Source organism: Rutilus rutilus (genome assembly GCF_951802725.1).
Source record: "Rutilus rutilus genome assembly, chromosome: 15".
Taxonomy (NCBI): domain Eukaryota; kingdom Metazoa; phylum Chordata; class Actinopteri; order Cypriniformes; family Leuciscidae; genus Rutilus; species Rutilus rutilus.
In genome coordinates, this window is record NC_140220.1 from 172,501 (window position 1) to 195,000 (window position 22,500).

At 46.0% G+C, this 22,500-nt stretch overlaps 1 protein-coding gene across 2 annotated transcripts in view; it reads left to right on the top strand.

The window, feature by feature from the left end:
• plcb1l (phospholipase C beta 1-like) overlaps positions 1-22,500 on the top strand; it is a 163,922-nt gene that overhangs the window by 68,859 nt on the left and 72,563 nt on the right. For both annotated transcript variants that reach the window (XM_084432989.1, XM_084432990.1), the window contains exons 4-5: positions 20,851-20,991; positions 21,353-21,432. In XM_084432989.1, the coding sequence (XP_084289115.1) occupies positions 20,851-20,991; positions 21,353-21,432 (221 nt within the window). The remainder of the gene's footprint in view (positions 1-20,850; positions 20,992-21,352; positions 21,433-22,500) is intronic.

Below are 22,500 nucleotides of genomic sequence, written 5' to 3' on the forward strand. Positions count from 1 at the left end.
TGGGTACCCATCTTATGGGTACTTACCCTAACCCTAACTCAGAGCAGAAGTGTGACTACAGCATTAAAAAAACACTGATGAGCGTTAACTGGACTAGACCTCAGGTGATGGATGTTCCCTCTAGGTTAGGGTTAGGGTTAGGGTTAGGGTTAGGGTTAGGGTAAACGCTGCCGTAAGATGGGCGTTAGCTGGACTAGACCTCAGGTGATGGATGTTCCCTCTAGGTTAGGGTTAGGGTTAACGCTGCCGTAAGATGGGCGTTAGCTGGACTAGACCACAGGTGATGGATGTTCCCTCTGGGTTAGGGTTAACGCTGCCGTAAGATGAGCGTTAACTGGACTAGATCTCAGGTGATGGATGGGTTAGGGTTAGGGTTAGGGTTACCCTAACCCTAACTCAGAGCAGAAGTGTGACTACAGCATTAAAAAAACACTGATGAGCGTTAACTGGACTAGAACACAGGTGATGGATGTTCCCTCTGGCTGTGTCACGCCACGGAGTCGGCGTCTCCAGAAAAAACATGGTAATACCGTAGTACTTTTAGGTTGTCAGGGGAAACCAGACGTCCTGTGAGTGTGTGTGTGTGCTTGTCTACCTATCTAACGGGACCATGGTGTCGTTACACACTCACCCACAGAGGACTGTTAAAAAGTACTTGTTAAAATCAAGTAAAAGACACTTTTGTAAATTTTTGACCAAGTGGGGACCTACGTGTGTGTGTGTGTGTGTGTGTGTGTGTGTGTGTGTTTAAGTCCATACTCAGCATCGCTCCTGTAGGCTGGAGCAGGAACTGCAATGGCCCATTAACACACGTCGTTCACACTCCTCTATTGTTTATTGCTTGCTGTGCTAGAGAGGCTCTGAGACTGTAGAGCTGCTGCTGGCCGCTTAGTTGAGGACCATTTTTTTTTTTTTACTATTAGGCCAATAAGATCATTTTTAAATGATCTTGCATTACATTCAAATGAAATTCCGCCCAAAAACCAAAACAGATTTAAAAATATATACTAAACCAGATTAAAATTAAATAAAAATGCCATCAGTGGAAAAACAAAAAAACAAAGCAACCGAACAGGTGTCGCAGTATTCCAGGTCAAGACTAACATTTTTATATTGACTTGCTGCATTGCAAATGTTCAGCTTGCTTAATCTAATGAACTGGCACTTTAGTTTTTAATTTTTGAAGATTTTTAATAAAACAGTCAACTCATAATTTCAAACTTTGACCTCGACATAGAAGTGCATTAGTGTCTGGGTTGGTATGGATTGCATTTTATTTTGTTATAAGGGAAACAACAGTGAACTTTGAAGTGCAAGAACAATGATTTGTGTCTGTTACTGCTCATTTGCATTCACAGTTTAACGAGTGAATAAACAATGCCTTTGGCCCCTGATAGATGGTACTTTACGACTCATGTTTAGGTGCTTTGCCATTTCTTGCCATCACAATTTTTTTTATGGCAAGAACTGGTGTTTCAGTGTTATTATGAACATTGCTATTACATTCAGAGATAGTCAGAATATGAAATATTGCTCAATTTAAAGGCAACCAAACAGGTGTCGCACTTTACCATCTAACAGGGGACCCGTGTCCCTCTGTGTAGTGAACTCACTGTAACATGCCCATGCTGCGGTTGCTTAACTTTAGCATGTGCACTTTAACTTGTGTGGAAATGGGCATGGAATGGTAACTATCAAAAGGCCATCGACTTCGGCTCGTGTTTTGAGTGACCTGAATTGTGAGACATGTTTTGTCTTTGGTCTTCTGAAAACTTCATGGCCTTTTCATCAAACATCAGCAAATAAATGCATGGTTATCATAACTATCTACAGGTACTTTTATTCATTTACCCTCAAATATTGTGGCTTTGTGATAAATGGGTTGTGATGTTTCTCATTTGCAAGTGTCTTTGATATTAAAATCATCTGCAAAATGAATACATGTAAATTAAGAAAGGGTTAATGCAGAAATCAACATTTTGATAGTGTTCAGAACCAGGTTTATTATAAAACAAGCTATAACCGCTAGAGCAATTGAAATGATTTAAATCAAAACCAACATCTATTGTACTGTGATAAGTACGCTGAGGCCATGGTGTTTCTTTTCTTGATAAAGCTGCTCTAAGAGCTCGATCGCACAATGTCTTCACCGCTGATTTAGTGAGGTATTCAACACAAGCTTCACATTGTCAAGAATGAAGCCCATGGAACAAAAATGGAATCATTTACAATATAATGTTTTAATCATTGATACAGAAAGATTGACTCGTAGCAGATCTCTGTGAAGCTGTCATGGAGAGAAACTGAAAGCAGGGTTTCATAAATGCACGAATGCCCAGAACTGATGCGAACACCTCATTCTCTCAGGCAGTCAATCAGTTTAATTGCACTTAATCTGTTGCAGACAGAAGCTCAGAGTCCAGCTCTCTGTTATCTGGGTTCTCACAGTCAGAACCCTTTATCTGCCCACATTCCTCCGTATACAGTAGGACCTTGTTCGGGTTTGTTCGCTGGATTCCCTAAAGCCCTGTTCAGATTACACTCGCCCATGATGGTGAAACCGCAGACGGAGGAAGTCTGGGAGATTCGACGGCCACACCTGGTCTTCCGCTTGTCTCTCGACAGGTGGGCTGCTGTTTCTCTGGGCTTTCACTGCTTGTTATGAGGGGATAGTCAAGCTCAAAATGAGCAGTGATGGATATTTCATTCAAAGATCTTAGATGTTGGTGACGAGAGGTAACAAGCTCAATGTCCTTGCAATAAAACAAACCAAAGAGCATTTTCACTGGTCATGATGGCTAATGTCCTCTAAAGTTTATGGATTGAATGTAGTTTCACCAGTAATAGTCTCAGTTGAGCTGAATCCGCACAGCTGAGTGAAGTTCTCTTCCTTTGGGACTGTGATCTATGCCCTGCCGCATTCGCTGTGGCTCTGTGATCGACACACTCAACATGAGCGTGAACACACAGATGTCGTCTACGCACGTATCACGCTTGTTCTAAAGCAGGTGGAACTTCTACAAACTATTTTGAAAGTGCAGAAACTTGAATGTTTGCATTTGCACAGGAATGGACTTGTGTTTATGAAGTGTGAGGATGAGGATGGGACTAGAGACAGAGGTTGTTATAGAAATGTTATAGAAATGTCCAGGAACAGAAATGTTGAATGAGTTTACTGAAGCGTCGGGAGAAGCCGAAGGTTGTCAGGAGATCATATGGCAACAACAAAAAAATCCACAATCTTTTCACAATTCTTTTTCATGTCGGTTTTTAAGACAAACTAAGCAAAAATAATTTCCATGTTTTAAAATTTAGCATTAAAATGTGACAAAAGATCAAATAAAAAGATTGAAGGACCATTTAAGCCAAAGTTGGCACTTTATTTTATTTCATTTTTTTTAAATAAGAACAAATATGACAATTTCAAATAATAGGACAGTAACCCATCAACATTTTCAACATGTAAATTAAATGGATTGAAAGGCCATCTGTGCCTGGATCTGTCAGGTTGCTTAATGCCCATTAAATGAAAGAAAGTCCTCTGCTAAATGACAAGGGTTTGTGTTTCCACTGAGGTTATTTTGTGTGATATTACTTGAATAAATCAATGTACATGTAAATTTAAGATAGCAACTGTTTTGTGTAACTACAGATCTTTTGTTGACACTTGTCTGTTCCTCAAAAGGCAGTAAATGTTGTGACTGCATGATGTAATAGTGCAGTAATGTCATGCTAATGCAACCATAGCTACCATGCTAATCTGTATCCACTGCTGTGACTCTGAAGGCCTCGTCGTTGGACAGTTTTACTGCAGATTTCCAGCTTTTCCCAGCCTCTTTCCTTCTGGGTCTCTTTCTAACACAAAGCACAACAGAGCATTGCCTGGGCACCAAACCAACATTGAGTTCTTCATCTTCACATCCGGCAAGAGTTTCCTCCGGGTTGCTAGCAGTGATTCTGTGTCTGTCTTTGGCAGGTTGTGTTTTCTCTGAAAAGGCAGCAGAAGAACAGAGCCTGGTTTGTTGGTGTCCGATGAAGCTGCACAAATGCATTGAGACTGTTGCTTTCTGGTCTTACGCAACTTTAATGCGCATGAAAAATGTCCTGCTTTGTTGACACACACACACACACACACACACACACACACACACAGAAACATGCTACAGAAATATGATAGTAATGCAGATTGTAATGACAGTAATAGGACAGTTACATTCCCCTCGATGGTCAGATCTGATCGCCTCTGCTCGACACATTCAAACACACACTTTAACACACGAGGCACTGATGTCAGTGTGTGCACTGTGTGTTTGGCACTACACTGTTGTGTTGTTATTCCAGACAGCGTCTCTCAGAGGGAAATCTTCTTCTGAACACTTTCAGCTGTTTAAAGTGTCGCTCATTATTACAGCTCGTGTCATGAGAATCTCAATGATTCCTCCCACAGGTTCATGCAATTATCTTAGGACACTTAACATTTTGAAAAGATAGATTTGGAGATGTGAAGTTGAAAAATAATCAAATTTGTGACTTTATTCATGGCTGTTGTCTTAGTATTAAGGTCTCCTGAGAGCTTGTGTCTAGACATATTGTCCGTGTCCATGTCAGCTCACCTTTATTTATAAAGCTCTTTATACAATACAGACTGTTAGGAAGCAATGTGTTGAGATTCAATCAGCACAGCAGCATCATTAGCATCATTAGCATCATTATCATCATTATCATCATTATCATCATTATCATCATTAGCATCATTAGCATCATAAGCATCATTAGCATCATTATCTGCTGAGGGAAATTTTACAGAAACATCTGAACTCAAAAACTGCTTAGTAAACCTCGCCAGACCATCAAACTGTTCATGTTAAGTTTCACCAGCGATAGGAACTGAACACAAATATTGTTCTGGAAACGATAGAAAGCTAGAAACAAAGTATATATTTACTCTGATAACAAACCCTTCTGTCTCTTTATCTCGAACAGTAAATGTGATTTATGCTGCCGGAATGGAGCGCTGTGTTGATAAATGTCCATGTGTGTTTCCGAGTCTGGTTCCTGTGTTAGTTCGCTGATGATGATAAGTGTGTATAAACTTCAGTCCAGAATCATCCATAACTGTAGATCTGCAACACATCTCGCATTCTTGTGGAGACCAACAGTCGACCCGCATCTTTCTGCCGTCGCTGACACCTTTACACGACGACTAACTCTCATACCTTCATCAGAAACCTATAATTATATATTAATAGTGTTCTGCCAGTCTGTAAAATCAGTGCAGTGAACCATCAACCATATTTTATTGCAATGAGAAGACATTTCCCTGCGAAGGTCAATCAGTGAAGGAGTTTCAGACCAACGATACGTTTCCTGAACTAATCAAACTAAAGTGGATAAGAAGTGAAGTGGTTCAGTGTTTCAGTGTTTCAGTGTTTCAGTGGTTCAGTGTTTCAGTGTTTCAGTGTTTCAGTGGTTCAGTGGTTCAGTGTTTCAGTGGTTCAGTGGTTCAGTGGTTCAGTGGTTCAGTGGTTCAGTGGTTCAGTGTTTCAGTGTTTCAGTGTTTCAGTGGTTCAGTGTTTCAGTGGTTCAGTGGTTCAGTGTTTCAGTGTTTCAGTGTTTCAGTGGTTCAGTGGTTCAGTGTTTCAGTGGTTCAGTGGTTCAGTGGTTCAGTGGTTCAGTGTTTCAGTGTTTCAGTGGTTCAGTGTTTCAGTGGTTCAGTGTTTCAGTGGTTCAGTGGTTCAGTGGTTCAGTGTTTCAGTGTTTCAGTGGTTCAGTGGTTCAGTGGTTCAGTGTTTCAGTGTTTCAGTGGTTCAGTGGTTCAGTGGTTCAGTGGTTCAGTGGTTCAGTGTTTCAGTGGTTCAGTGGTTCAGTGGTTCAGTGTTTCAGTGTTTCAGTGTTTCAGTGGTTCAGTGGTTCAGTGTTTCAGTGGTTCAGTGTTTCAGTGGTTCAGTGGTTCAGTGGTTCAGTGTTTCAGTGGTTCAGTGTTTCAGTGGTTCAGTGGTTCAGTGTTTCAGTGGTTCAGTGGTTCAGTGGTTCAGTGTTTCAGTGTTTCAGTGTTTCAGTGGTTCAGTGGTTCAGTGTTTCAGTGGTTCAGTGGTTCAGTGTTTCAGTGGTTCAGTGTTTCAGTGGTTCAGTGGTTCAGTGGTTCAGTGGTTCAGTGTTTCAGTGTTTCAGTGTTTCAGTGGTTCAGTGGTTCAGTGGTTCAGTGGTTCAGTGTTTCAGTGTTTCAGTGTTTCAGTGGTTCAGTGGTTCAGTGTTTCAGTGGTTCAGTGTTTCAGTGGTTCAGTGGTTCAGTGGTTCAGTGGTTCAGTGTTTCAGTGGTTCAGTGTTTCAGTGGTTCAGTGGTTCAGTGTTTCAGTGGTTCAGTGGTTCAGTGGTTCAGTGTTTCAGTGTTTCAGTGTTTCAGTGGTTCAGTGTTTCAGTGGTTCAGTGGTTCAGTGTTTCAGTGTTTCAGTGGTTCAGTGTTTCAGTGGTTCAGTGGTTCAGTGGTTCAGTGGTTCAGTGTTTCAGTGGTTCAGTGGTTCAGTGTTTCAGTGTTTCAGTGTTTCAGTGGTTCAGTGTTTCAGTGTTTCAGTGTTTCAGTGGTTCAGTGTTTCAGTGGTTCAGTGGTTCAGTGGTTCAGTGGTTCAGTGGTTCAGTGTTTCAGTGGTTCAGTGGTTCAGTGGTTCAGTGGTTCAGTGTGTCAGTGGTTCAGTGGTTCAGTGTTTCAGTGTTTCAGTGGTTCAGTGTTTCAGTGGTTCAGTGGTTCAGTGTTTCAGTGGTTCAGTGTTTCAGTGTTTCAGTGGTTCAGTGGTTCAGTGGTTCAGTGGTTCAGTGTTTCAGTGGTTCAGTGGTTCAGTGGTTCAGTGGTTCAGTGTTTCAGTGGTTCAGTGTTTCAGTGGTTCAGTGGTTCAGTGGTTCAGTGGTTCAGTGGTTCAGTGTTTCAGTGGTTCAGTGTTTCAGTGGTTCAGTGGTTCAGTGGTTCAGTGGTTCAGTGGTTCAGTGTTTCAGTGGTTCAGTGGTTCAGTGGTTCAGTGTTTCAGTGGTTCAGTGTTTCAGTGTTTCAGTGGTTCAGTGTTTCAGTGGTTCAGTGTTTCAGTGGTTCAGTGGTTCAGTGTTTCAGTGTTTCAGTGGTTCAGTGGTTCAGTGGTTCAGTGGTTCAGTGGTTCAGTGTTTCAGTGGTTCAGTGTTTCAGTGGTTCAGTGTTTCAGTGGTTCAGTGGTTCAGTGGTTCAGTGTTTCAGTGGTTCAGTGGTTCAGTGGTTCAGTGTTTCAGTGGTTCAGTGTTTCAGTGGTTCAGTGTTTCAGTGGTTCAGTGGTTCAGTGGTTCAGTGTTTCAGTGGTTCAGTGTTTCAGTGGTTCAGTGGTTCAGTGGTTCAGTGGTTCAGTGGTTCAGTGGTTCAGTGTTTCAGTGGTTCAGTGTTTCAGTGGTTCAGTGGTTCAGTGGTTCAGTGTTTCAGTGGTTCAGTGGTTCAGTGGTTCAGTGTTTCAGTGTTTCAGTGTTTCAGTGTTTCAGTGGTTCAGTGTTTCAGTGGTTCAGTGTTTCAGTGGTTCAGTGTTTCAGTGGTTCAGTGGTTCAGTGGTTCAGTGGTTCAGTGTTTCAGTGTTTCAGTGTTTCAGTGGTTCAGTGGTTCAGTGTTCGCCGGAGCTTTGCTTGCTGTCGTCTGTGACGGACTCAACCGGACGCTTTCGGCTTAATTAACCGGTGGAGATGAGAAGGGATTGTCATCAGCGAGTGTGTGTGAGTCCTTCATCAGCGAGTGTGTGTGAGTCCTTCATCAGTGAGTGTGTGTGTGGAGATGAGAAGGGATCGTCATCAGCGAGTGTGTGTGTGGAGATGAGAAGGGATCGTCATCAGCGAGTGTGTGTGTGTGTGGAGATGAGAAGGGATCGTCATCAGCGAGTGTGTGTGTGTGGAGATGAGAAGGGATCGTCATCAGCGAGTGTGTGTGTGTGGAGATGAGAAGGGATCGTCATCAGTGAGTGTGTGTGTGTGGAGATGAGAAGGGATCGTCATCAGCGAGTGTGTGTGAGTCCTTCATCAGCGAGTGTGTGTGAGTCCTTCATCAGTGAGTGTGTGTGTGGAGATGAGAAGGGATCGTGATCAGCGAGTGTGTGTGTGTGGAGATGAGAAGGGATCGTCATCAGCGAGTGTGTGTGTGTGGAGATGAGAAGGGATCATCATCAGCGAGTGTGTGTGTGTGGAGATGAGAAGGGATCGTCATCAGCGAGTGTGTGTGTGTGGAGATGAGAAGGGATCGTCATCAGCGAGTGTGTGTGTGTGTGGAGATGAGAAGGGATCGTCATCAGCGAGTGTGTGTGTGTGGAGATGAGAAGGGATCGTCATCAGCGAGTGTGTGTGAGTCCTGTTGGCCAGTGAAGCGCTGGCGAGTCGAGTGGAGGAGAGCGAACCGTCACCGGGAGCGGCAGGAGCGAGTGTGACACGGAGACATCCATACTGGATCTGGGAAGTTTTTACACTCTTAGAAGAAAAGTTTCTATAGAGAACCTTAACTGGTTCTGTCAGGTGCTTTATGTATAGAACCAGAACCTTTTAGGGCTTCCCATCATGGGATCATCTATTTTTAATGAAAGAATCTGGTTTTGTAGCTCGTAAACATAGTTTATCACTAGAAAAAACGTCTCGGGTTACGTATGTAACCCTTGTTCCCTGAGAAAGGGAACGAGACACTGCGTCGGTGACGACACTAGGGGAACGCCCTTCAGCGTAGCACGTCTGAATTCATGAATGAAACCGAATCCAATCCTATTGGCGTTGCGTGATGACGTAGTGTGTGACGGCATCTACGGATGTGTACAAAAGCACGCCGGCACACAGAAATGTCAGCTTTTGCTATGAAGCAAGTGCTCCAGGCGGGGTGAGGTGTGGCGAACCGACGCAGTGTCTCGTTCCCTTTCTCAGGGAACAAGGGTTACATACGTAACCCGAGACGTTCCCTTTCGAGGGAACTCGAACTGCGTCGGTGACGACACTAGGGGAACAAGATACCCACTATACCACAACGAACCCCGCTCATCCTAGTGTGAAGCTGTCTTCAGGCGCACTTAGGACGAAAGCACTCGTGCACCGGGTGTAGAGGGAAGGTCCAGACTGTAAAACCTCATGAATGTGTGCGGAGTGGCCCAGCCAGCCGCCTCACATATGTCATGGATAGAAACCCCTGAAAGGAGGGCTCTAGAGGACGCCATGCCTCTGGTGGAGTGAGCTCTCACGGCCTTAGGTGAAGGCAATTTGCGCACCTGATAGGCCAGGGAAATAGTCTGAACGATCCAGTTACTGATGGTCTGTTTAGAGGTGGGAAGCCCCTTCTTGGGCGACCCAAAACACACCAGCAACTGGTCTGACTTCCGCCATGAGGAGGACCTCTGAATATAACACTGAAGGTGCTCTGACAGGGCAGAGCAGATGAAGTCTCTCCTCATCCGCCGTCACGTGAGGTGGAGGATGAAATGCCTGCAGAACCATAGGCCGTGCCACATTAGATGGCACCTTGGGCAAATAGCCGGGCCTGGGATGTAAGATGGCCTTAATGTTGCCTGGAGCAAACTCCAAGCACCCATAGGAAATAGAGAGCACCCGGAGATCTCCTACCCTCCTCAGAGAAGTAATGGCCAACAAAAAGACCACCTTAAACGAAAGGTTCTTGGCCTCAGCCGACTCCAGTGGTTCGAAGGGAGCCTCGGCCAGCCCTTCGAGAACCACTGCCAGGTCCCAAGAGGGAACTCTGGCGCGAGTCGCAGGTCTCATCCTCCAGGCTCCACGTAGGAAGCGTACGACCAAGTGATGCCTCCCCAGCGGGCCATCACTCAGAGGAGCGTGGAAAGCCGCAATGGCAGCCACATAAACCTTGAGTGTGGACGGGGTAAGCCCGGCAGAAAAGCGGTCTTGGAGAAACTCCAGTACTGAAGCCACTGGGCAGTTAACTGGGTCCAAGTCACGCTCTCTGCACCAAACGGAAAATACATTCCACTTAAGGCCGTATAACTTCCTCGTGGAGGGAGCTCTGGAAGTTAATATGGTTTCGACCACTCCAGCTGACAGGCCGGCTTCTAGGTACTGTGCCCCCTCAGGGGCCAGACCCACAGTTTCCACAGCTTGGGTCGAGGGTGGAGAACTGAGCCCTCCGCCTGGGACAGCAAGTCCCTCCTCAGAGGGATCTGCCATGGCGGGCCTGCCAGGAGTGAAATGATGTCCGAAAACCATACTCGGGCCGGCCAAAACGGGGCTACTAAAAGTAGACTGACTCTGTCTCGACGGACCCTTTCCAGAACTGCTGGGAGCAGAGCGATCGGGGGAAATGCGTACAGACGCAGCCTCGGCCACGTCTGCATCATGGCGTCCAGCCCCAGCGGAGATGGATGCCTGAGAGAAAACCACAGTGGACAGTGGGACGTCTCTTGAGATGCGAAAAAATCCACTTCCACTGGGCCAAATCTCACGCACATGGCTTCCACCACCTCTGGGTGGAGTCGCCACTCCCCGGGCCTCAGCCCCTGCCTCGACAGGACGTCTGCTCCCTGATTCTGGTCCCCCGGGACATACATCGCCCTGAGAGACGATAGTCTCCGCTGGGACCACAGGAGGATCTGATGCGCCAGTCTGCACAGAGGGCGCGACCTCAGACCCCCCTGGCGGTTCAAATAAGACACCACCGACATGTTGTCGGTTCTTACAAGGACATGGCGACCATGGAGGTCTGGCAGGAAGCTCCTCAAAACCCGGAACACCGCCAACATTTCTAGGCAATTTATGTACCAAGAGGAATGATGGTCCTGCCAGAGGCCTCTCGTAAAACGGCCGTCCATGACCGCGCCCCAGCCCGCGAGGGAGGCGTCTGTCGAAATAGATACTCGGCGACATAACGCTCCCAAATTGGGACCCTGGGACAAGAACCAAGGCTTCTTCCAAATTGACAGGGAACGAAGGCATCTGTGCGTAACCCTTATCAAGCGGAATGGGTTTCCCCTCGGGGAAAACCCCTTGGTTCTCAACCACCACTGCAAAGCTCTCATGTGTAGCAGGCCAGAAGGTATCACGCTGGACGCTTCTGCCATGAGACCCAACACTCTCTGAAAGTGTTTGACAGTGACGGCCTGGCCTAGCTTCAACCTGGACACTGTGGTCAGGATAGACTCGATCCGAGCAGGAGACAACTGAGCCCGCATCGTGACCGAGTCCCACACCACTCCCAGGAACGTGGTTCTCTGGGCTGGTGTCAACACGCTCTTCTTCGTGTTGAGTCTTAACCCCAGGCTCTGGATGCGGGCGAGGACGACATCTCGATGCCGAATCGCCAGCTCTCGCGACTGGGCCAATATTAACCAGTCGTCGATGTAATTGAGCACCCTGATGCCCTCGAGCCTCAGGGGTGCTAGAGCTGCATCCATACACTTGGTAAATGTGCGAGGGGAGAGTGCTAGGCCGAACGGAAGAACCCGATATTGGTAAGCTTCGCCCCCGAAAGCAAACCTCAGGAACTTCCTGTGAGATGGAAGGATGGAGATGTGGAAGTAGGCGTCTTTTAGATCTATCGTGACAAACCAATCCTCGGATTGAATTTGACTCACGATGATGGGAATAGTGAGCATCTTGAACCTGAACCTCCTCAGAGACCGATTCAAGTGCCTCAGATCTAAAAGTGGACGCAACCCTCCATCCTTCTTCGGAACTATGAAGTACCGGCTGTAGAATCCGGACTCCCTGACTGGTGGGGGAACATGCTCTATGGCCCCTTTTGCCAGCAGCGAGTAAACTTCCTGTTCTAACACCAGACCCTGCTCTGGGTCTACTGCAGTCCAAACCACCCCGTTGATACTTACCTCTTTTTTGGTGGGCAGCCTGGAACTGCAGCCTGTACCCTATTTCTACAGTGCGCAGGACCCATGGAGAAATATTGGGGAGACGTTGCCATGCCTCGACAAAAATTCAGCAAGGGAACCAGCCCCTAAGGGTTGGTGTCAAGTGTCTTGTGAGAGCCCTTGACGATACCCTGAAGCGGAGGACCGGCAGGGAATAATCGAAAATGACTCTCGGTGTGCGGACGCCAGCGCTGCCCGGCCGCAAGCTCTTGGGGCAGACAGAGCAGCGTGCGTTCGCTGGAAACTGATGTGTCCCGAAGCGCAATTAGCGGCGGGATGCTGACACTAGTTTCCTGAGGGCCCGGTGAGAGGGAGGATCTCGATCGCTCTCTTTTTGGGGGGGCCAGCCCTCCAAGGTCTCACATAAGTTAGGACCTCTCTCCCGACACCTTCCTGGCCTGAAGGACAGTCCTCAGATCCGTCTTCTCAGGAGGCTTGGGCGAGAGCGCCGCCTAGAGTCCCAAGCTCAGCTTTTGCTTTTTTTTTTCTTTTTTTTTTGAGGGGGACTTCTAGAAGCGACACTCTCCTTCAGATATTAGGCTGAATTCAAATATCTAACCAAGTTCTAAAGTCAGATAATATTTTAATTATTTTAATTCCTCAGAATTAAATGTAGCCATAAACACTGGATAGTGCACCAGAATACTGTTTAAATACTTATTTATACGATCTACTACACGCTGCCTCGGCAAACGCGAGCCGTTACAAATTGGCTTTCATCCCTCGAGAAGAAAGTCAACAGGCGCGAGGCTGAAACACCCGAAACGCACGACTGTGTGCGGCGAGTTATTTCACAATGAACAGCCTGCCAGCACCCTCAGGAGCTGACTGTGAATGCCTCGCACCCAAACAGTATTATTTCCCAGATCGCGTGTGTCCCTTTTATTGCAGACCCTTAACGCGCTGTCTCAACAAACGCGAGATTCGAGTGGTTCACAATAAATTTGGCTTTCATCTCTCGAGAAGAAAGTCAACAGGCGCGGCTGAGAGACCCGAAACGCACTGTGCGCGGCGAGTTATGACTACATGCCTATATCTTTATTGCAAACTGCAAATAGACTCGTAATCAACGCGCGCCTCGGCAAACGCGAGATTCGAGCTACTAGATTCTGTATTGCAATGCAGACATTCAATCTACGCGCTGCCTCGGCAAACGCGAGATGTCAGTCATAGAATCGTATAGCAAACTGCAAAGTACACTCGTAATCAACGCGCTGCCTCAGCAAACGCGAGATCCGAGCTACTAGATTCTGTATTGCAAAGCAGACCTTAAATCTACGCGTTGCCTCGACAAACGCGAGATCCCAGCCACAGAATCTTATTGCAAAGCACACTCGTAATCAACGCGCTGCCTCGGCAAACGCGAGATCCGAGTTACTAGATTCTGTATTGAAATGCAGAGTTAAAATCTACGCGCTGCCTCGGCAAACACGAGATCCAAGCCACAGAATCTTATTGCAGAGTAGACTCGTAATCTACGCGCTGCCTCAGCAAACGCGAAATCCGAGCCCCTATTCTATTTTGCAATGCAGACTTTACAGAACATACAACACCAAATAGGACAGAATTGTTTCACACACACAGAGCGCTTGCTGAATAGCAAAAAGCTGACATTTCTGTGTGCCGGCGTGCTTTTGTACACATCCGTAGATGCCGTCACACACTACGTCATCACGCAACGCCAATAGGATTGGATTCGGTTTCATTCATGAATTCAGACGTGCTACGCTGAAGGGCGTTCCCCTAGTGTCGTCACCGACGCAGTTCGAGTTCCCTCGAAAGGGAACTGAAATAACCCATTAAACATGAAAGTATTTCATCATATAAGATATTTCTCCTTATTTAGAACATTTTTGGCATAAAGGGTTCGTGACAATACAGCTAAGAACCCTAGGCTACGTTCACACTGTCAGTCCACATGTGTGTATCTGATTGGAATCTGATCTGAATTAATGGCTGTTCACACTGTGTATCGCAACTGTGCGGATCTGCATTGGTTTCTACGCGTCCGCCGGCCAAGTTATTTCCGAGGATCAGTGAAACGCCATCAACAGGTAGAATAGGACGTATACCAAGATCCACCACCCCATGCACTAATTCACAGGTCAAATCAACTTTATGCAGGGGTACGGATAATGTATTAAGCCCAATGCCACGAATCAAAAGCGAGCTACCAGTGTGCGATTCAGTTGAGAAGGGCAACACCGACTCCAAAATAAACGACTCGGATGACCCCGTGTCTCGGAGAATTTTCACTGCCACTCTCTCAACACCACCTGGAAGCGACACAAAACCATTAAAAATGAATGGTTCAAATAAGTGCTGGTGATTCTCTACATTCTTGGGCGCTACCACCGGCATTCCTTTCAAAGTACCCGCCTGATTTAATACAGGAACAGAAGTAGCCAGGACAGCAGGCTTCGCGGAATGGGCGTGTCTAACAAATTTTGACTTAAGCACTGGACAATTTGACTTCCAATGTCCTTTACCCAGACAGTAGTTACAGTTATCATAGTCACTCGCTGTTTTTCTCACAAAACGCCTGGCTGGGCCGATAGGGACAACGGAAGAATTCCCCCGTGTATGAACCTGACGTTCACTGAATTTATCAGCACGGGGCTTATGAATAAGCTCCCAGTCATCCACCAGCAGTGCAGCTTCTGAAGCAGTTTTTACCTGACGCTCCGCAACATAAGTGGCTATCGTCTCGGGAAGTGTATTTCTGTATTGTTCAAATAAAATTAACTCTCTCAGCTTATCCATTGTTGTACTATCTGCCGCTGTACACCAACGATCAAACTGCACAGTCAATTCTCTTACGAACTCAACATTTGTTTCACTCCCCTTTCGCTGTAACGTACGGAACTTTTGCCGATAACTCTCTGGGACACGCTCATTAATTTTTAACACCGCCGCTTTAATGGCTTCATAATTCTGGCTGTCAGCATCAGATAGCGTAGAATAGGCTTGTTGGGCTTTACCTGTTAAAACGCACTGAAGCAGCATAGCGCGTTCAACATTACTCCATTTATATGCTACTGCGACTCGCTCAAATAGGAGAAAAAAAATCTCCACCTCAGCCTCATTAAACGGCGGTACTAAACGTAAATTATGAGCCACGCTCAGTTTCGTCGAATCAGTATCAAAACCTGCACCCACCGGCTTACCTTCCTCGTGTAACTCTAGTCGACGCCTTTCAATCTGTAAACGCTGTTGCTCTAACTGTTGCCGACTCTCCTCCAACTCTAACTCCAAACGGACCTTCTCACATTCCAAACGACGTTTCTCACACTCAGTATCACGTTGTATCATCAACAACTCTTTCTGTTGCTCAAATGAAAGAGTGCCTAAAGCAGACAACGGAAGGGTTGGAACAGGCGTACTCACGGCAGGCAACGCAGCTGAATCCGGCAATTTAGATTTTCCTCTCAAGATTTTAAGATCACACAGCGCAGTTTCAAGGATTAGCTTAATTCCGTCTTTTGACCTTTTTTGATTATACGTTAGCTCGATTTTATAATACGCAGCTAACTCTAACAATTGCTCTTTGGTCATTTCCTCTAACAATTCCTCGGACGGAGTCTGAGAAAATGCTTCAATAACATCGGTTGCCATAATTACCAATAATCACGCTTACAAAACACACGCTCAGCAAATATTACGCACAAAACGACAGAAGGATTTTTTTTTTTTAAAGTGACAAATCAGGGTTTATTTAAAGAAACCAAACCATCCATTTAAACTAAATAAACCCTAGTCTTCAGTTGGCCCAAGACCGGGTACTTACGCACTAAATCCCGCAAGTTTGGGAAGACGACCAATTGCCGAGTCGCCCCCCAAACCTCGGATGTGCCCCCGAGACAACTGCTCTAAGCCCCGAGCCAACCAAAAATAACAAACTAAAATAAAAAACTACGTGCCCAAAGACACGCACTAAACCTACCCGGAAGGTTTGTTCTTCAAATACTCCCAACAAATTATGTTATAGAGCCTAACTAATTAATGGAGCGTTCCAACTTTTCAATTTACAAATAGGTGGATAATATACAAATATATTAAATTCAAATATCCTACCTCTTACCCTCCTTCAAAGACAACGTTTTTTCAAAATCATTCGCACGAATCCAAACACAAATTTAGTTCGACGAGCCCCCAATTGTTACGCCCTTATTAGGGAGCAACAATGAAGGAGGAGGAAACGGTTGACGGCGGTTACAATACTCTTTTATTTTCACTTTCTTAATTACAACGACTGTCTCTCAAGTTCTCGCAGTACGCCGCAACGCCGATCAACATCTCGGTCCTGGCCAGGGATCGATCTGACAGAATGGAACGCTCAATGAGGACGCCAAACAGGACGCTTTTAATGACAGGCACACCTGTGCACCGGTGCACCCAATCCACCTGATTGCCTCAGCTCCGCAGCACACCTGTAGGATGAGCAAAACACACCCAAACACGGCAAAGACGACAATACACAGTATACAGCCGTGACAGGCAGGAATACGCCTAACCCTAACCCTAACCCAACCAGAGCATGGAGGGGTTTGGAATACAGATGTTGTCTATTTCTTGCTAAATCTGATCAGATTTCAATCGGATATGCAGCAAATCATCGGGTCCAAAGATCTGTGCCTGATCCGAGTCGACCCGAATCACTTCTTACCCGAACCCAACAAGCAGAAATATTTTTTTTTTTAAAGAAAAACACACACACACACACACACACACACACACACACACACACACACACACACACACACACATGTCTGGTTCACTATCTTCGTGGGGACTCTCCATAGACTTAATGGTTTTTATACAGTACAAACTGTATATTCTGTCCCCTTACACTAACCCTAACCCTAAACCTACCCATCACACACACTAACCCTACCCCTAAACCTACCCATCACAGAAAACTTTCTGCATTTTTACATTTTCAAAAAAATATAATTTAGTATGTTTATTTACCCATTCCCCTCATGGGGACCGCTTGGAGTTAGATGGAGGTGATCTCAGGTTTTACTATCCTTGTGGGGACATTTGGTTCCCACAATGTAATATAAATCAAACGCACACACACACACACACTGTCACACACACTCACTCACACACACACACACACACACACACACACGCACACTCACACACTCACTGTCACACACACACACACACACACACACACACACACACACACACACACACACACACACACACACACACATCAGGCCCCAAACACCAAAACTTTAAGGCCAGTCTTCCAAAAGCCCCACAATGCACCAGTGCAGTAATTCAGTCCCGCTCCTGTGTGTAAATGAAGCCATGAAGCGGTGGAGTTATGAGGAGTTATGAGGAGTTATGAGGAGTTATGAAGCGTGTCTGCTGGTCATTTTACTTCTGTGATGTGATAATGAAGAATATTCAAAAAGGGAACATGCTTTATCACAGAGAGTTTGAGTGATTGGATGATTAAAGTGTCTCTGAATGACAGATGAACAGAGGGATCGCTGACGTCGGTGTGATTCAGAGGTGGAGCTTTACTTCAATCACACACTACACAAGCGCACACAACACAAGCACACACTACACAAAGCACACTACACAAGCACACTACACAAGCACACACTACACAAGCACACACTACACAAGCACACACTACACAAGCACACACTACACAAGCACACACTACACAACCTCACACTACACAAGCACACACTACACAAGCACACACTACACAAGCACACTACACAAGCACACACTACACAACCTCACACTACACAAGCACACACTACACAAGCACACTACACAAGCACACTACACAAGCGCACACTACACAAGCACACAACACAAGCACACACTAAACAAGCTCACACTACACAAGCACACTACACAAGCGCACACTACACAAGCACACAACACAAGCACACACTAAACAAGCTCACACTACACAAGCACACTACGCAAGCTCACACTACACAAGCACACTACACAAGAGCACACTACACAAGCACACACTACACAACCTCACACTACACAAAGCACACTACACAAGCGCACACAACACAAGCTCACACTACACAAAGCACACTACACAAGCACACTACACAAGCACACTACACAAGCTCAAACTACACAAGCTCAAACTACACAAGCGCACACTACACAAGCACACACTACACAAGCACACACTACACAAGCGCACTACACAAGCGCAAACTACACAAGCGCACTACACAAGTGCACACTACACAAGCACACTACACAAGCTCAAACTACACAAGCGCACACTACACAAGCACACACTACACAAGCACACACTACACAAGCGCAAACTACACAAGCGCACTACACAAGTGCACACTACACAAGCGCACACTACACAAGCGCACACAACACAAGCACACACTACACAAAGCACACTACACAACCTCACACTACACAAGCGCACTACACAACCTCACACTACACAAAGCACACTACACAAGCACACTACACAAGCGCACACTACACAACCTCACACTACACAAGCACACACTACGCAAGCTCACACTACACAAGCACACACTACACAACCTCACACTACACAAAGCACACTACACAAGCACACTACACAAGCGCACACTACACAACCTCACACTACACAAAGCACACTACACAAGCGCACACTACACAAGCACACTACACAAGCACACACTACACAAGCACACTACACAAGCACACACTACACAACCTCACACTACACAAAGCACACTACACAAGCACACTACACAAGCGCACACTACACAACCTCACACTACACAAGCACACACTACACAAGCACACAACACAAGCACACTACACAAGCACACACTACACAACCTCACACTACACAAAGCACACTACACAAGCGCACACTACACAAGCACACTACACAAGCACACACTACACAAGCACACTACACAAGCACACACTACACAACCTCACACTACACAAAGCACACTACACAAGAACACTACACAAAGCACACTACACAAGCACACTACACAAGCGGACACTACACAACCTCACACTACACAAGCACACACTACACAAGCACACAACACAAGCACACACTACACAAGCACACTACACAAGCACACACTACACAAGCACACTACACAAGAACACTACACAAAGCACACTACACAAGAACACTACACAAAGCACACTACACAAGCACACTACACAAGCGGACACTACACAACACTACACAAGCGGACACTACACAACCTCACACTACACAAGCACACACTACACAAGCACACACTACACAACCTCACACTACACAAAGCACACTACACAAGCGCACACTACACAACCTCACACTACACAAAGCACACTACACAAGCGCACACTACACAAGCACACTACACAAGCGCACACTACACAAGTGCACACTACACAAGCGCACACTACACAAGTGCACACTACACAAATGCACACTACACAAGCGCACACTACACAAGCGCACACTACACAAACACACACTACACAAGCGCACACTACACAAGCGCACACTACACAAGCACACACTACACAAGCTCACACTACACAAGCACACACTACACAAGCAAGCACACACTACACAAGCACACACTACACAAGCGCACACTACACAAGCGCACAACACAAGCGCACACTACACAAGCGCACACTACACAAGCGCACACTACACAAGCGCACACTACACAAGTGCACACTACACAAATGCACACTACACAAGCGCACACTACACAAGCGCACACTACACAAACACACACTACACAAGCCCACACTACACAAGCGCACACTACACAAGCACACACTACACAAGCTCACACTACACAAGCACACACTACACAAGCAAGCACACACTACACAAGCTCACACTACACAAATGCACACTACACAAGCGCACACTACACAAGCGCACACTACACAAACACACACTACACAAGCGCACACTACACAAGCGCACACTACACAAGCGCACACTACACAAGCACACACTACACAAGCTCACACTACACAAGCACACACTACACAAGCAAGCACACACTACACAAGCTCACACTACACAAGCACACACTACACAAGCAAGCACACACTACACAAGCTCACACTACACAAGCTCACACTACACAAGCGCACACTACACTTCATTTTTATAGTGCTTTTAATAATATGAATTGTTTCAATGATAATAGGAGATTACAGTAACAGAGATTGTTTTGGCTTTACAGCAGCTCTAGAATAAAGTTAATAGCGCACACTGCTTTACAGTGTCTTAAGAGTGTTAGCAGTGCTTGATGATCAGGCTTTACTGGGACGAAGGGACAGTGATCTTCCCGCCTGTGATGAATGTGTGTGCGGTCTGTCTAAGCGCAGGCGCTCGGTGTGATTGAAAGTCCTTTAAATCAGCACTTTTCATTTTATTGATTACGTGTGCAACTGCATATGCGGTCCGGTTCATTTTTATTGTCTGTCAGACGCTCCACGTCAAGGGTTTGTGGATTTACAGTCCAGGGCCGCGTTTCCCAAAAGCATCGTAAGCATAAGTAGATTGTAGATCCATTGCCACCAATAGACTCTATACAATCAGCTTTCTCTCGGTGCTTGTGAGAAACAGTCCAGCTCTGAGAGGAATAAATGTGAGACCCGCATCAGACACCTTCACTGCCTGTGTCTGCAGAGGCTAGTCGAGCTGGACCGAAGCCAAGACTTGTCAGAATCTCGGAGTCCTTGCAGACGACAGAACCCGAAGCCTGTAACGTATAGTAACAGTGAGATATGACAGAGAGAGTTCATCACTGTGAAACAGTGATGTTCCACCACAGAAGAAGATCATTGAGATCCACACTGGAAAATGACCGACTGATCCGATCCAGCATGACTGGATTTATCCCATAGGACAGTGTTGTGTTGTGTTGTGTTGTGTTGTGTTGTGTTGTGTTGTGTTGTGTTGTGTTGTGTGTGATGCGTGTCTGTCGTTGCTCAGGAGCCGAAGCTGCGGGAGCTGCTGGATGTGGGGACTCTGGAGGGGAAGATGGAGAACCGGACGCTCACGGTGGTCAGCGGTCAGGACATGGTCAGCATCTCCTACCACAACTTCGTGGCCTTTCATGAGGAGGTTGCCAAGGTAACGCTGCTCCAACATACACTGTAACCAGGATACGTGTGTGATCACAGCCGTCGCTCGTCCCAAAGCATCTCTTCTAAACTGTCAAACGTTCGGTGTCTCTCTTTAAATGACACATTCCATAATTAATTTGAAAGATATCATTTTGCTTTAGGAAGAGTTACACATGAGATTAAATCTGTAAAAACACAGCGATGCACTATCCAACACTAACATCACACACTATGATCGGCAAATGTGAGCGAGGCCGATAGTTTTATGATATTTTTGATGATCTTGTCATATTAATGCTGGTCTGGTCCGTGTGGATTGAAGGCTGGTCTGCTGATGTGTGTGTGTGTGTGTGTGTGTGTGTGTTCAGGAGTGGGCCGAGCAGCTCTTCAGTCTGGCCTCAAACCTGCTGGCGCAGAACATGTGCAGAGAGTCCAGTCTGGAGAAGATGTGAGTGTTCTGTGATGTCAAGTCAAGTCTCCTTCATTTATACAGCGCTTTAACAATATAGAGAGTTTCACAGCAGCTTTACAGTGATAACAGGAGATTACAGTAACAGAGATTGTTTAGGCTTTACAGCAGCTCTAGAATAAAGTTATTGTCCAGATAAAGTTAGTTTTGATTGATTCACTTCCGTTGTAAAGATCATTAGTTATTAACTTAGCGGCCGCTAACACACACCGTTCTCACAGGAAACAGAAACTTTTAGTGTGTTCTGGCCGTTCATTCACACAACAGTGTTTAGAGCTCGAGAACACACACTCTGAAATAGGATCCAAGGTGCAAGTTTTGAAAGTTCTCCGTGTAAACTTAAAAAACGTGAATCTGTGAAAATAGTGACGCGTGCTCATGCGTATTACGTGTTTAGTCTATAGTCTTGTGATCGATGAGACATCTCTTCATTTTCTGCTACAAACTGATAACGGTCAGATAAGTATGATTTAAACCATGTTAATGCAATTCCACTAATGCCAACATAATGTTCTAGTCTATTTAAAAGAATGTTGTGGTCAATAGTATCTAACGCAGCACTAAGATCGAGTAACACTAATAGCGAGATTCAACCGCGATCGGATGATAAGAGCAGATCATGTGTGACTCTAATGAGAGCAGTCTCAGTGCTATGGTACGGTCTAAATCCTGACTGGAAATCCTCAGATATCATTTCTTTCTAGAAAGGAACATGACACACACTTTCCACCACACGTTTCTCTCTTCACACACGAAGGTTGGCCGGCGGTAACAGTGAGGGTGTGAGAACGAAGCCTTTAGACGCTACAGTGATAAAGATTCCCGTGACTCTGAGGAGCGGCTCTAATGTTCACCATCATCCGTCAGTCTGCCGACGGAAGCTCGCGCTGGTTGAGGATTAACTGCATCTGCATGACTGCAGGTCACATGGTCCGGGACTGCAATCCCACGATGCCGTTCTCTCACACCGTAAATCAGGCCGCCTGTGACTTTGGCCTCGGCACACAAGCAGGAAAGAGTCCGGCTGCGTTAATCATTGGCAGGAAG